This window comes from Ochlerotatus camptorhynchus, unplaced genomic scaffold (genome assembly GCF_037179485.1).
Source record: "Ochlerotatus camptorhynchus isolate MF236.1 unplaced genomic scaffold, CSIRO-AGI_Acam_v1.1 ptg000577l, whole genome shotgun sequence".
Classification (NCBI taxonomy): Eukaryota; Metazoa; Arthropoda; class Insecta; order Diptera; family Culicidae; genus Ochlerotatus; species Ochlerotatus camptorhynchus.
Window position 1 is genome coordinate 99951 of NW_027041058.1, and position 16221 is coordinate 116171.

At 40.5% G+C, this 16221-nt stretch overlaps 2 protein-coding genes across 3 annotated transcripts in view; one reads left to right on the top strand and one right to left on the bottom strand.

Moving 5' to 3' along the window:
- The window catches only part of Csp (Cysteine string protein), a 44547-nt gene extending 30306 nt beyond the window's left edge, over positions 1–14241 (top strand). The window contains exons 5-8 of one of the 2 annotated variants that reach the window (XM_065236971.1): positions 3632–3688; positions 5101–5296; positions 13610–13945; positions 13980–14241. In XM_065236971.1, coding sequence (XP_065093043.1) covers positions 3632–3688; positions 5101–5296; positions 13610–13620 — 264 coding nt within the window. In that variant the 3' untranslated portion in view covers positions 13621–13945; positions 13980–14241. The remainder of the gene's footprint in view (positions 1–3631; positions 3689–5100; positions 5297–13609; positions 13946–13979) is intronic. The other variant, XM_065236972.1, reaches the window with a different exon arrangement.
- Positions 1–16221, bottom strand: part of LOC135713698 (protein FAM91A1) — a 179798-nt gene that overhangs the window by 65880 nt on the left and 97697 nt on the right. The window lies entirely within an intron of this gene.

Below are 16221 nucleotides of genomic sequence, written 5' to 3' on the forward strand. Positions count from 1 at the left end.
GAACAGGAAAAGCATGACAATAGCCATTGCCGGCCAGTCCCATCTTGTCCGTTACGGGGAAAGCATGGATATTGTTGGTATACCATCTACCTCACGAGAGGCCAGCGACTCACCGACGCCCCTATATATGCTACGGAGTTGGGTCATGATTCGCTTAAGCAGGCGATGCGACCTTAGGAATTGTTTGATTTTGGAGGAGCTTGGGAGTAAACCCACGATCTTCTACTCAGTAAGCAAAAGCTGCAGCCACCAAGCTAGCCGAGCTCCTCAATTTATACACTGGAAAATAATTTGGTAAAGTTTGTATAAATACAATAGGAAGGATCTCACCCGAATGATCTGTAGCTAGCCCGCCTCTTCGTGATTCTTAAGATCAATTGTTCTCGCAAATGGAGCTCCATCTCCTTGATCCTGATTAGAGCTTCCATTTCCCGGTGGTTTCCACCATCCCGGGATTCGGGAAATATTTATTTGATATCCCGGGATCCCGGGAAGTCAATAAAGATAGTAAATTGTTTTAATATTCGTATGTTTCTAATTTCTTTTAACGATGTTCTGAAATATAAATTCATCTCTTTAGAAGAATAATTAAAAAAGAAGGTTTTTTCAATACTAGGGACACCAGATTTAACGACATATCTTCATTTTAAAGACATTTAAAATCCTGTGAATGTATTTTGAAGACATTTCATGGTACGTGAAGTTGTTTCAAGACATGCGGAAGCTGAAGCAGACTTGCCATGGATTTTTTTTTTTAAATTGTAAGCTGGCATATGATGATTTTTGTTAAATAAATTAAGTTTTGATTTCATATTGTAAGCTTCTTCCTGAATATGTTGAATATGAATAATGTAGCCAAAATCGGATATTGCAGAATAAAACTTGATCCAATTGAATAATCACAGGACTTTACGGAAATATTCGATTAGCTGGAGATCTTTTGAATACTTCCTGATCAACGTTCAGTTTTGGGAGAATATCTTCACAATAATACTTGATCAACCTGAAGCCTTGAAAAATATCCAGAGGACTTTATTAAAATCTTCGATCAGCTGGAGATCTTTTAAGTACTGCCTTACCGATCTGCCATCATGAGAGAGCCAATTGAATGTTTGACCAGTTTAAGATCTTCAGATTTTCTGATCAATCTGAATTTACTAATATCTGACCAACCAGTAATCTTGAGAGACTATCTAGAAACGTTATTTGAATTTTACGAACAGTTGAAAATCTTAAGAATAATAATTGATCGACCTGGAGTCTTGAAAAATATCCAGAGGCCTTTAAATCTCCGACCAGCTGTATGTCCTTTAAATACTCTCTAATCAAACTTCCGTCTGGGAAGGATGTCTAAAAGACGTCTTTTGAATTTTTGAACACTTGCATATCTTCAGAACATTACTTGATTAAGTTGGAAAGTCTTGAATACTATCCTGAGATATCATCACAAATCCGTGAATATCAGTTATACGAAGATTCGTGTACTTTCAAGAAGTTTCTTGAACTTAAACTCAGTTCCATGTACTCAAAGCCTTTATAAAGTTCCCTGAATATGTAGAATATTCTACGAAATCCTGGGATTTTTCGTCAACTTCTTCGAAGTTCCCAGTACTTCAAAGATTTTTTCATAGCTTACATTTTTTTTAATTTTTCGATAGGTACAACTAACTGTTTGCCCAGCTTGCTGAACTTGAACGAATTTCAAATAATTCATGCGATGTTCCGTAATCATCGTCCACGAAGTTGTTTATCATTCTACGAAGTATCCTGAAAATCAATGATGGTCCCTGAACTTTTACGAAGTTCCACGAACTTCTATGAAGTTATCTGAAATCAAATAAGTGTCTCTTGGCATCTAAGAAGTTCCCTAATGGGACGTGATGTTATGTTTGTCAGCCAAATTTCACAATTTAGTCCGTGCAGATCATGATGATTATGGTGGATAATTTCTCTCATGAATGTATTTGTAAAACAAAAATTGCCGTGCTTTAGGATTACATAGATTACTAACTAAAGGGTAAAGGTAATGCATTAGACTGGCCCACAAAAATAAAAGTTCTAATTTTCCACGGGCCAACCTCTAGATTTGTGCCTTTGGGTGAGAAAACCATTATCGGAAAGTATCAGTACATTTGGTTTTAAGATTAGCTGGCGCTTTTAGTTTGAAGTTTGTATGGGGAATTTGGTTAAAATACATGGAAAAATGCCTCTCCTACACTCTATCGACCATAAAAAAAGTTTGCTTATTCTCAATTTGATTCAGATTTTCAAAACTTGTAGTTCAAACAATGAGTAACAACCTTGCTGAAGATTGCATCACTAATCCAGTTAGTTTTATTGAGATATTCGCTTTTGAATGTATATGAGCATTTTGTATATGAAAATTTCAAAAGAGCTGAAACATTCAGAGTGTGGTTATCTCACTTACTGACACGAGACAGGATGTTGGCCTGTTGAAAATATTAACTTTTATTGTTTTAGTTGTAATCTAGTTGATACGTTTTATAAGCTGCCTGTATTTTGTCGCAATATACGAACAAAATGCACACATAAATTCAAGAATGAATATATCGATAATACTGATATTTTTCACGAGTGCTTCTTGTACAACGATCATATATAAAAAGTGATGTCTGTGTGCAATTTTTTCGAAAAATCAGAATGTATGGCAAACGAAGGGAGAAGATATATATTCCATAAGATGTGAATGTTCTGGATTCAAATTCTGCTACAGATATTCCAAGAAAGATTTAAAATGGTAAAAGGGTCTCAAATTAAAAAATCCCGGGGAACACGCGATCCCGGGATTTTCAAATTAATTTCCAGGGATTCGGGAATCCCGGGAAATGTAACAATCCCGGGATTTTCATCCCAGGACATCCCGGAATGGAAGCTCTAATCCTGATAATAACAAAATCAGTTTCCCCTTGCTCTGGTCCCGGGAAGAAGTGCATCGGAATAAACGCACCGTCATTGCAGCATTGTCGATGAACCTCCAGATGTTTGCTCACAATCCCCGTTCCGATCGGATCTAACTGTTCCACTCTCAGATTCAAACATTCCAATACGCAAAAACACAATGTTCGCAAGAAACTTCACAATTTGTTAAAAACGGAAGCAAAATTCAAACACATCACCGATTGTTTACATCTTTTTTGCAACTAATACCAACAAATACCCTCTTCTGCCACACCTGTATGGACCTCATTGGTTATCGTTCAGTTCGTTGATCGCTTGTCATTTAGTCATTTGGAGATATTGTTGATGCCTTGCTCAATACTAATCAAAACATTATATTAAAGAGCTCGTGAACATGTTTTACTGTACCCTCATTCGATCATCGCATTAAACCAAATCTACCATACAAACAATAAATCATAAGGTTAAAAAGCGTAACTTATAAGTTTCTCACAAGCACGTATTGCAGTTGATCCTTTCACTGACCTCCCAAGGTTCTGCATCACTGACATCCCGACACCGCTCAAGCGCGCAACAATTTCCGTAGAAAATAAAGAAATGAGAACCGCCGTGCATTTGCAGTTTCCAGTTAGCTCCTATTTCTCTATCACTTGTTTTTTTTTCTGCATCTTTTTTTTTTTCTTTCACATATACGTATACTCGAATTGTTTAGAGAGACGCTGCCAACGCCGGTGAAGGAGGAACAGTTACCGATCAGCCCACGCGAAGAGTATGTATTATTGGTTTTTAATTCATGTCTTATTATTTCCACCATCCACCACCACCACCCACAGCACACACCCACCTTTTCCAGGTTGACAAACAATTCTGAGTTTTTTTTCTCCTGTCCACATGCACCATACTTTTTTCCATATAAATCATGTATAAGTGTAATGGAGTAAACGAACGGGTCTAAATAATGTTTTAAATACGATCATATCATAGTGACATCTAGTGGCCGATTTTGGTTGTAGGTTGTATACAATTTTGCATACAAGAGCAAACGAAAAAAATCTGACACCAGATGTCACCGGCATTAATCCATTGGTTCATTAACATACTTCATTCTACAGCACTAGCGAGCACTCATATATACCTTTAATTTTCCATTACCATCGAATCGCAACGCCTATAACTCATGGTATATTTATTCTCTTATTTTTGTATCTTTTTCCTTAGTTGGAAACGTTTTGATTTGACCAGTATTAGAAAAGGGATTGTGACGCGTGAGATGAGGAAGATGAAGAAGAGCAAGTCAATTTTTGTTAAACCAAAGCCGTGTAGTAGTAGATGGAAAGACACAAAAATGGATGCCAAAACTGCGAACTGATTTTCCAACGTTTAAGATAAAGCCGGTGTAGTTGAAGATGCAGGAAACCTATTTGTAATTTTGCTTAGTTTCTGTATATCAGACGTTTCATTCTGTTGTTTTAGTTTTCTTTTACGACTTGACAGCTCCAGATGGCAAAGTAATAAAGTTGTTTGATGGTAACAAGTAGATGGTTTAGTTTTATTTCTACATCGAAAATGATGAAAATGTGGAACTTTGTGTTTGAAAAGGGAGGTATTTTTCGTTTTGTTTTGATGTAGTTGATGGCTAGATGTTGCTTAACAGAACCAAAGTGGTGATGCATACTAGCTCACGCGTGCGCTCGGTAAAAAGGCTACTTGACGTACACGTACTGAAGGTGCTGGTGGGAAGCTAATAACTCGTTTTTGGATTGGTGCTTTGGACACAGACAATCGGACATGGCACTTGTTGTTGTTGCTGTCGTTGTTGAACGTGTTGAACGAATAATTAATTTGATTACAGGAGGTTGATACCCGTTTAGTACAGTGTCCAGGAAGGGTTCTTATCGTCAAGAACGATGGTTTACAATGAATGATATTCAAAGTGCTATGTCTGTTTGTCTGTGCTTATAATTTTAATTCCATAAATGTGCTACGTGTTGATGCTTTGGGTTTGATTTATTCGCTCGTGGTGTAATGGAACTGATAACGTCACAACTGTACAAAATCAAGACAAAAGTCGTTATTCAAATATGTCTTACACCATCTGCGAGTACTTCAAGTATCCCCCATATGTTAGTTTATTTTGCATAGTTCATGTTCAATCGACTAACTGAAGTTCCGTTTTTCCAGGAGGACATTATCGATGTGGATGACAATGGCGGTGGTCCGGTGACGTCACAGCCAATGGCTGGCCAGGGGCAAGGCGCCGGAATGCCAGTGTTCGCAATGCCACCGCCGTCTTCGAATCCGACCAACCCATTCACGGGATCGGCGGCAACCGAGAGCACAGGCCTCAACAGCGGCAACCAACCGGTCTACACGCCAGGTAACTAAGTTCGTTTGGATCGTATGCATATCTAGCTTCGAAGCAGTCCGATTGAAAGTTTGGAATTGATCGTGAACACTAGAAATACCGAGGTGGAAAAATGGGGACCTGAGTGAGTGAGAGTGGTCGAGAAATCGCCTTGGAATTCTTCTGAAAATTTCTTCAGAAGTTTTTTCAGAGTTTCTTTGTTTCATAGCTTAGCTTCAAGTTTTGGCGACGTAACGCATGATATTCTGTTCAATAAGCAAATCCGGTCGCTACTAGTCCACCCAGCTTCTTACATAACAACAAACAATTTAATTTTTTAATTTTTGTTATTTTTACGGTTTAAAATTTAGTTCATTTAGTTGATTTTGTGTAAAACTAATTACATTTCAAATGAAAATCCAGTTCGCCTACGTCTACTGCGTTATCCTAATCTATGATAAAGGTGACATAATTAATAAAATGTTAAAGGATTTCAGATATTTGTCTTCTGCCTATTCTCTCCAAAACTGGATGTATTAGGTCCTCGAAAGAGAGAGGCCGCCGTCACTCGCTCAGTTTATGCTTCAGTGTTTCCGTTGCTGTATTGCAGTGTAAGCACTGCTCGCTGTCCAAATGTGCTCAACTTCCTTGTTGACGAGCAAATACCAGCTGCTACGTTGGGTTGATGAAAATTTGCTGCTTCCAATGTTGAGCCATACGCGCCTCCAGTTCACTGTAGGTTGGCGCAATTCCACTCGCGGTTGGTCAGTTTGTTCGAGGTAAAAATGATGGATTTGATCGGAGGAAGGACTTTGTTGGATTTGGAAAGGCAAACGAGGATATGTTGGCCGGATTGTTTTTAGGCAGGGAAGACAATTGTTGCATTGACGCAATACGGATGACAGATACCATACCTTGGCCGTGATGAAGGTGTTGAGAAGAAACACCTTTTGATGAAGGGTTAGCGTGCGCATCGAATACAGCCACACCTGTTGAGCTACCCTGCCTACCAGTACATCTCAGTTGAGAGTGATCATGAGCCGTATAGAATTGGCAAAAATCACACCCAATATTTTGAAATGGTTTGCAGCCCTCATCCAATCCACTTGTATCGGGTTACCGTTGACGAAGCCGACATCAATGGACGTCGTCTTTTTCAGGTTGAGCACAGCTCCGGATACTCTTCCGAAACGATAAAATTCCTCGAGGAAGTCTACCAATGGGGTAGATGCAATACAAATAAATGCAATACAAATAAATGAGCAAATCCACAAGTCGACCGTTGATGCCGAGAGAGCACATGTTCTCAAAGGGAAATGAGTGTCTTACTCGATTCAAGGCGTGATCCATATCGAAGGAGACTAGTTGCCGACCTGTTTACGTACCTTCAAATGAGCGCGTCTATCCTTCAGTGTCTAGTGTGGCTTGGAAGATATTGTTGTGTGCATTCGAGCATTTTTGAGCGTTGCTGAGAATGTGGTGGGGTCTCATTATATTTTCTAGGCGCGCTTTTAGTATGTGAGATAGCAGTTTGTAGGCGAAATTGAGAAGAATGATAGGCCTGCCCGATCCTGCAGTGTCATCAGCTCCTTTATTCTTCACTAAGACGATAACACCGTCAACAAATTCCGATGGAAAATTAGACGCTCGTTCAGAAGAAAATTTAGTTCACGATGGATGACGTCAAATGCTCGGAAATAAAATTCCTTCGGAATTCCGTCTGACCCCGATGACTTTTTAGAAGCGCTTGATTTTATAGTGGCCGATATATCTACCGATTATATACCGATCATCTTGTGATCGCGTCCATGCATGCCTCGTTTCCTGGGATGACCTTGTCGCACTGAAATTCCTCGGTTTGAACTGTTTCTCCAGCTGGATCCGAATACAACTCCGGGAAACACCGATGAACGTGCTTCTGAATGGTTTGCGAGTCGTCCATGACTTCCCCTCGATCTCCATCCAGTCGTGCAATTATTGTCCTTTCTCTTCTGCTGCTACGAAATGCTCGTGAAGCGTCTCTGGCAGAGCGAACATCTCTCCCTTGAGGCGGTTTATTGTTGTTAACGTTGCCGGATTTTGGTAGTAGCAGCTGGTCATTAAGGGATTGCTGCGCACGACGTAACTGTAACATCGTCGACTTCCAACGAAATATTTTTTGTGGCTTACCACACGCCAGTCACCAGTCCATCCAGCTCCGGTAGTTGCGTCTTTGGCGACGTGTCTGCAACTCTGCCATATTTTTGTTGGTGAGGAGATGGGGACAAAGCGACCAGAACCCGCGCCCTCGTGTGTGACCAGGGTCTCCAGGGCTTAATTTTAGCCACGCCACAATTAAAGTCGCCTGCGAGAATTACGTGCTCGGTGCGATGACGAAGGTAATAGGCGATGGTGGTTTTAAAGAACCGCTCTCTTTGGGCGCGGCATACTGTTCCTGACGGGGCATAAACACAACAAAATGTGGTATTGTGAACAAGCACAGCGACCAGGCGACCATCTTTCGACATGTGAGAATGGTATTTGGTCTTTTAAAGCGATAGCGGTACCTCTCCTCACTTGGTCGACGTTGGCTATTGGCGTTGACGGCACCGTCAAAATTTCGCCTCTTCGAGCAAGGATTGACAGTTTCTTATGGGAATTTTCGATGGAGTGAAAGGATAGTACGAAGTTCGCCATGTTTCACACACAGTCTGACGTTTACTTATGGATTTTACCATAGGAGTAAAGAGCTACGGAGTCACCGTCAACGCCAATTTTTAACCTCTTAAAGAAATCTAGACTAACATTTGAAAAGAGCGGATTTCCAAAATCTCCATATCGAGAAAATTGCTTCCGAATTGGGATGACCTAAAAATTAATCCTATTTCACGGCTTTCCATTTTCTGGATGATTTTATTAGCTTTACATATAGTCAATAGTGTAATCTATCGTCATGTTTTTGTTTATCCTGGTCCGACATCCCTCAGGATTGCACCTGCATCACAATGTTACGCCAATCCACTCGGTCCGTGGCTGATTGTCTCCAATTTCTTGACCGTCCCACACTTCCAAGATCCTGCTCCACTTGGTCCAACCACCTTGCTCGCTGTGCTCCTCTTCGTCTTGTAGCGGCCGGATTCGAGGCAAACACCATTTTTGCGGGATTGTTGTCCGGAAACCTTAAAACGTGTCCCGCCCATCGTACCCGTCCAGCTTTCGCAACTTTCTGGATTCAGGGTTCGTCATAGAGTTGCGCCAGCTCGTGGTTCCTCCTTCGCCTCCATACACCGTTCTCACATACCCCGCCAAAGATGGTCCTAAGCACTCGTCGTTCGAAAACACCAAATGCTTGCAGGTCCTCCTCGAGCATCGTCCACGTCTCATGCCAGTAGAGAACTACCAGTCTTATCAGCGTCTTGTACATGGTACATTTATTACGGAGGTGAAGTTTACCCGACCTCAGGGTCTTGTGGAGTCCGTAGTAAGCACGACTTCCGGCAATAATACGCCGACGCATTTCTCTGCTGCAGTTGTTATCCGACGGCACCAATGATCCGAGGTACACAAATTCATCCACCACCTCGAACTCATCTCCGTCGATTGTCACGCTACTGCCTATGCGAGCCCTATCCCGGTCGGTTCCTCCAGCTAACAGATACTTTGTCTTCGACGTATTCACCTTTAATCCAACGTTCTCTGCTTCACATTTCAGCCTGGTGTACTACTCCGCCACGGCCTGAAACGTTCTTCCTACAATGTCCACGTCGTCAGCGAAGCAGATGAACTGGCTGGACTTATTGCAGATCGTGCCCCGCAGTACTGTACACCATCCATCGTAGCCCTGATCAGTCTGGTGTCAGCTTTCCGGGAAAACCGTTCTCGTCCATGATCTTCCATAGCTCTTCACGGTCAATCGTAGGGACTTGATATTCACGACACTTTTGGAGGATCTGCTGCAACGTAAAGATTTGGTGCGTTGTCGATCGCCCGTCCACAAAACCGGCTTGATAACTTCCCACAAATCTGCTTGCTAGCGGCGATACACGGCGAAAGATGATCTGGGAAAGCACTTTGTAGGCCGCGTTAAGAATGGTGATCGCTCGATAGTTCTCACATTCTAGTTTGTCGCCTTTTTTATATACTGGGCATATTACTCCCTCTTTCCACCCCTCCAGTAGCTGTTCTGTATCCCAGATCCTGACTATCAGTCGGTGCAGACAAGTGGCCAACTTATCCGGGCCGCTCCGATACCATCTTTCCCAGCTGCTTTGTTGTTCTTAAGCTATCGGATAGCATCCTTAACTTCACCTATCGTGGGAGCTGGCATGTCCCCCTCATCCGCTGTACCGACGAAGTCATTCCTCCTGCCGCCTTGGTCCTTCCGCCCCTTTTAACGGCAAAGAACTCACCAACACTGGGAGACCGTGAGCTCCTGCCCACCTGTGATATTACCTGTCTAGGGAGGCTGCATTTCTCGATTACTTTTTCAAAGGGACGTATCAGCTTTTGTAAACAATGCATGTAATTGTCGTTTTGGCGGAACTGGTAGCTCGACCACGCAAAAATTTCCCCTATCTGATGGTAGTGCTAGCATGCGTGGACGAGCTACCAGTTACGCCAAATCGACGATCAAATGCATTGTTTACAAAAGCTGATACGTCCCTTCGAAAAAGTAGTCGAGATTTATTGATGTTGAATTCTGTGTCTGTAACTGCTTTTAAGCTCCCGGTTTCGGTGTGACGGGTAGAGTTTGGGGCGTCGGCTCGATTGGACGCTGAGGGTTTGGTCGTAGCGGATTCGGTCGTTGAGGGTTTGAAAGTGGCGAGTTCGGGTTTTTTGTGAAGTCAGCTTACGAAGAGCTGTGCGTCGCAAGTTTTTTATTCTGCGCACACGAGATGCCACTGTGTATGTACTCGCCACTAAAGCACACCCCACATGCATCAATATATTGACGCGAAGGGGAATTATTGACAATAATATTGATGATGTGAATACAGAAATATTGTCAATCTCGATGTATTGACGTCAATATAGAATGTATTGACAATACGATTATTGTCAATGAAAGCAATTGTGTAGGGTCCACTTAAAGAGTCTAAATTTATCAAGAGACGACTTGTCAACATTGGAACAATCGACTATCTGTCAAAGTCAAAGGAAAAGTTATTCCAATCGAGCAGAAGACCTGTCAAATGGATAAGATGTCGTATCTTTATAAATTCAGGCTCTTTACTCGCCACAGTATCGGCAGGTTTGCGTGACGTCTTCGGACTGATTGAAGAGACAACTTTTTGCGTAATTTCAAGACCCGCGGCTTTGACGAACTGGTGGACCACCTCGAAGATAACTTCTTCGGCACATTCGCATAGTCTATACAAAAAAATGTGTTTTCGTAACTCACGAAACTCACTTAAAGGGTGATACGGTCAAAATTTGGTCAAGGGAAAACGCGTGTAAATCGGTGAAATCGTTTATTTAAAAAATCAAATTAAATTTCTTTTTCAAGTTCAATTAGTATAAAATTCAGGAAAAATATTCAGTTAGGCTTCCGCTTTTCCAAATCCGAATTGCCGGGCCTTACGCTTGACCCCTGCCATCAGATTTTGTACAGCCACCTTGTCCACCTTCTTCGCCGCAGAAAGCCAGTTTGCCTTGAACTGCTGCTCGCCCTTAGCAGTTTTTTAGTCTTCTTTAGGTTCCGCTTGACAATAGCCCAGTATTTCTCAATTGGGCGGAGCTCTGGCGTGTTGGGAGGGTTCTTGTCCTTGGGAACCACCTGCACGTTGTTGGCGGCGTACCACTCCATGGCCTTTTTACCGTAATGGCAAGATGCCAAATCCGGCCAAAACAGTACGGAACAACCGTGTTTCTTCAGGAAAGGCAGCAGACGTTTATTCAAACACTCTTTCACGTAAATTTCTTGGTTGACAGTCCCGGAAGCTGTGAAAATGCTGCTTTTCAAGCCACATGGCTTGCCAAACCAGATATTTCTTTGCGAACTTTGACAGTTTCATGTGCTTGAAAACATCTGCTACCTTTCCCCTTCCTTTTGCCGTATAAAACTCCTGTCCCGGAAGCTGCTTGTAGTCGGCTTTGACGTAGGTTTCGTCGTCCATTACCACGCAGTCAAACTTCGTCAGCATCGTCGTGTACAGCCTCCGGGATCGCGCTTTGGCCGTCGTATTTTGTTTATCATCGCGATTTGGAGTCACTACCTTCTTGTAAGTCGATAGTCCGGCTCGTTTTTTGGCTCTTTGCACGGTTGTAGACGATACACCCAGCTTATTTGCGGCATCTCGGAGAGAGAGGTTAGGGTTTCGCTTGAAACTACCGGCAACTCTCTTTGTCGTCTCAGCGGCTTCCGGTTTTCGATTTCCCCCCGATCCAGACTTCCTGGCTGTCGACAAACGTTCCCCAAACACTTTAATTACATTTGTAACGGTTGATTTGGCAACTTTTAGCGATTTTGCCAACTTTGCGTGCGAGTAGCTCGGATTTTCGCGATGCGCGAGCAAAATTTTGATACGCTGCTCTTCTTGCTTGGACGGCATTTTGACAACTGAAGAGTGTATTCCAAAATCAAAATAGGAGCAACATTCTACACACACACATCTTCAAAATGAGGGATGTTCAGGTTTTTTAAATGCAAAATTGAAAGAAATACGTCAAGTTGATATTGACCAAATTTTGACCGTATCACCCTTTACATTGAAAGTTCATCAGTAAATAGCCGGCAAATGGCTTCCGCAGACGAAATCGATACACACATCTATTCTGCTCGGAAGTTAAGAGCTTGAGAGAGGATGATAAATTCTCGGAAATAGAGCACCCTGATGAGAGATTCGTTCTCATTCGAGTTTCTACGGGCAGCACTGATGAGAAAATAGGAACGGAGCGTGAAACCGTGAGAGTTGGGATCTCTCGGTTAGTAAATTTTCACTCTCTTCGCGCTGAAAAGAAGGACAGTGCAAACGGCTACCATATCACCGAAGAACAGTACACGTTTATTAGGGCAGTACCGGGTAAAAAAAAACCTACCAAAATTTTGATTTTTCACATGGTAAAATTAAAAAAAAAAATGAATTTTAATGCCAATTGTAATTATAGCATGCTATGGTCCATATAGACAAATGTTTTGATTCTTCGTGGTTTGAATCGGATAATGTGGTTCGGAATTCCCTTGGAATGCTTGTCAGTGTTCCTGGACTTTTCATTATATTGGCAAAACATTTACATTTATTTATTATAGCTAATATCAAAATCTACAAAAGCTTCATACATCATTTTACGGCATTCTGTTGATGGAAAAAGTTAGAGGCAAATTAATGTAAATGAATGCACGAAATGAATGTAAATGATTTGCTGATTTGATTATAAATTCTACTTATAACGTTTCTCAGCATTCACCTGGAGTTGTTCTCGGAGGATGCCTATTTAACAGTCGTTTGGCATATTGTCAATATTTTTTTTTTAAATAAATAAATACTGGGGTTGGTTGGAAATGCTATCTAAAATGAAGCTTTAGTGTGATAATTTATTATCCAGAGAATGATCTTAGAAAAGGGTAGGTGGATAGTTCCGTTAGAGTACGGCAGTATGAAAATTGAATAGTAGTTGAAAATTAGCGAAGGGCCATTAAAGCGACAGTACAAAGTCAAACGCACACCTTTTGCCTAACCCGTACAACGTACGCAGAGATTTGAAGTATGTCTTCAAATCTACAGGCAAAAAGTGTGCGCCCGCCTTTGCTCATTTTCAACTTCTATTCAATTTTCATACTGCCGTACTCTAACGCAACTATCCACCTACCCTCTTCTAAAGATCATTCTCTAGCTAATAAATTATCACACTAAAGGTTCATTCTAGATAGCATTTCCAACCAACTCTGAAAATCTCAAACTTCGCGTATGAAGTAACATAAAAACACTTTGAAAATAAATACTGCCTCATTTGGCTGCAGCAAACAATTTGATCCGTGGATTTCCCCTCGCTTCACTCCCAATAAGGTATTTCTAGTGTCAATGTCTTTCCAAACTAGATTGAATGGTTACATTATTTCCAAATAATAAATTGAAAATTCTTCCCCAATATCAACTATCGAAAAAGGCCATTAAAAGTTCAACCCGGATAATATCATCTTATGATGCGAAACTAAAATAATGGTAAATTCAATGATACTCCTTCAAAAATGTTTGTTTCAATGCATCCATGATTTAAACCACATTAGTTCTGAACTGATTATAGAGTAAATATTAATTTTCCATTTTACCTAAGTTCCTTGGTTCATTTATTTTAAACCTGTCATCCTTCATATTTGAATGTTTGTAACTTTTGAATACATACAAATTACATAAACTCTACTTGCAGGTATGAAGTAAGTGTTATCGCCATTGTTTGAAGTATATCTTTACCTTTAGTGAGAAGAAAGAAATACCACAAAAGCAAACAAACAAACAATAACCAAACGCTGCTGGATTTTGTGAAGCTGCGAGCGTCAGCGGCGATACCAGCGTGCTCAGAAGAAAAAAAAGAAACACATAACCATAAAACTAGTTGTGTTTCGGGACTTTGTGTGCGAACAGTTAGAGAATCAGCGGGGCGACAGAAATCAAAAACCAATACCATAAACTTTAAAAATTCAAAATACAAACTTTGCAGCAGAGCAAACAAAAACTTCGAAGCAACACAGCCCAATTATAAATAGTAAAAAAAAAACTATATATATATAGATATATAGTTCAAATATCGCCTACGATACACCAATACAAAAACACGATCACTCTCTCACCCTCACGGAATCAAACGGTGGTGCACGGTCACACACACATACACATACATAAACACTCACGCAAGGACGTGAGGAGCAGTATCATAATCGACAGGTATTAGAAAAACCAGAAAGTAACGTTTTCCTCATTACAAATAAATACACATATATATCTATATTACGTGTTACTATTTCGATTTGCAACGGAAACTGATTACGCAAAGCATAAAAATCCTATCACTGAAATTTCCAAAGTATGTCTGTTATGTTTTTGTCCTGCAATTGTGTGGTAATTTCTTTTTCGTCGTACACAAAAAAAAAATCAATTGGAAAAAAAAGTAATCAAAAAACAATCTAATACTAATTAAAGTAAAACATATTCACACACGAATAAGAAAAAAAAACAAGTTCTTCTATTTAATAAAACCATGTGTATTATGGTAAGGTGTTAGCAGTGCAAATGGAAACTCGAAAACAGATCGGAAGGCAACAAAGCAAAGCAAAAAAGAAAGGATTTAACAATAATCGACGAAATGGAAAAGAAATAGAGCGCGATTATATAATGTACACAAATACATAGCAAAACAGAGGAATAAATAATAGGAAAAGAGAAAGAAGATGCTACATGATGCAATTGTAATCATATTCGAGAAAAAAAGAGTCAAAGAGAAATAAGCAAACAAGAGAGGAGGAAACAGAGAATACCTACGATAATAAATTTTTCATTGCGCCAGTTATACTCAACCTGAAAGTCTAAAACCGGCATCTGCTGTATAGTGTTTGGTTTTCTTCTATCAACATATCCCAACAACGTTCCTGATGTCTTTCTCTTTCTGTTACAGGTCTCTCAACTTACTGGCTATTTGACGAAAAGTGATATGATTTTTAGTGCGTGTATCACCAATTCCAAGAGAAAAGTGGCGGTGCAAGGTCAAGGGTAAGTGCAGATATGTTCAACTGTTCATTAAATAAATTTGCTTGTATTGATTGTTTTACAATATTTTCTGTGTAATAGTAACGTTTATTTGAACAATGTCACGCTTAATAACCCTTTCCTTCCCAAATTATAGTTTAGTGCTTGCGATGATTTGATATGAAACTTACTTTTACTTATTAGTCGGGCGAAGGGCCAATGTGAAAGACTTCCATCCTGGGCGGTTTACTTTGGTTAATATTGAGGATTATACGTTATGCGTTAGTTACGATTATACGTTATGCTCATTTGTTAATAACTTTTCACTCAGTTGTTGAAATTTAGTTTTCTTTAAAGTAATTGATAGATTAGGATCATAGTTTACTGTAGACATGCAAAGAGTAGGTAAATCGTATCATTTGAATCAACACCAATGAATGTTTACACCGAGATGTGCAGCGAGCATTGCTCACTTCATTTTTGCAACGCAAAATCAAATACAGGTTATTACTAGAATTAAAATCTCCCTTTTTTACATATCTATAAAAAGCTTAAACTCTATTCTATCGACTGCTTCAAACAGAACTATGTTTTGTCTACTTTGTGCAAAGTTATTAGCAAATGAGCAGTTCGTGAGCAAAACTGTGTATGCCAAGCATGCGTTAGACCTTGAATAAAGAAACATCTTTAGTATTTATTGTTTATTGTTTATTTGTTCTTCGTCTTCGACAGTGTCGTACAGACTAGTTTAACTTATGCTATGTTTTTAATCCTATTTTTAAAACAATTTTTGGACACATTAAAATCAAACAAATCACTAACATTGTTGAAAGCTCTGAGGCAAGAACTGAGCGGGTTGTTATGACCATAACATGTTCTATGTGCGGGAACTGCGATAAGTGCTGAGTACCGCAGCTGACGCTGTGGAACGTTCAGTGATACTTGCAGGAGAAGATCCGAACAGTCGACGTTATTCTGGACGATATCGAATATAACCAGCCGCTGCAATTTCAGCCGTCTTGCCGATAGCAGTTCCAGATCAATTAGTTGACATCGTTCTGGATATGCAGGTAGATGGACAGGATCATTCCACGGTAGGTGCCGAAGAGCAAAGCGAATGAATGATTTCTGCACACGTTCGATGCGGATCACCTGAGATGTATGGTACGGTGCCCAAATGGGAGCAGCATATTCCAGGATACTTCGCACTAAACCACAGAACAAGGCTTTTAATGTGTGCACGTCGGTGAATTGAGATGCATTGCGGCGAATGAACCCAAGAACGGAGAAGGCTTTGGC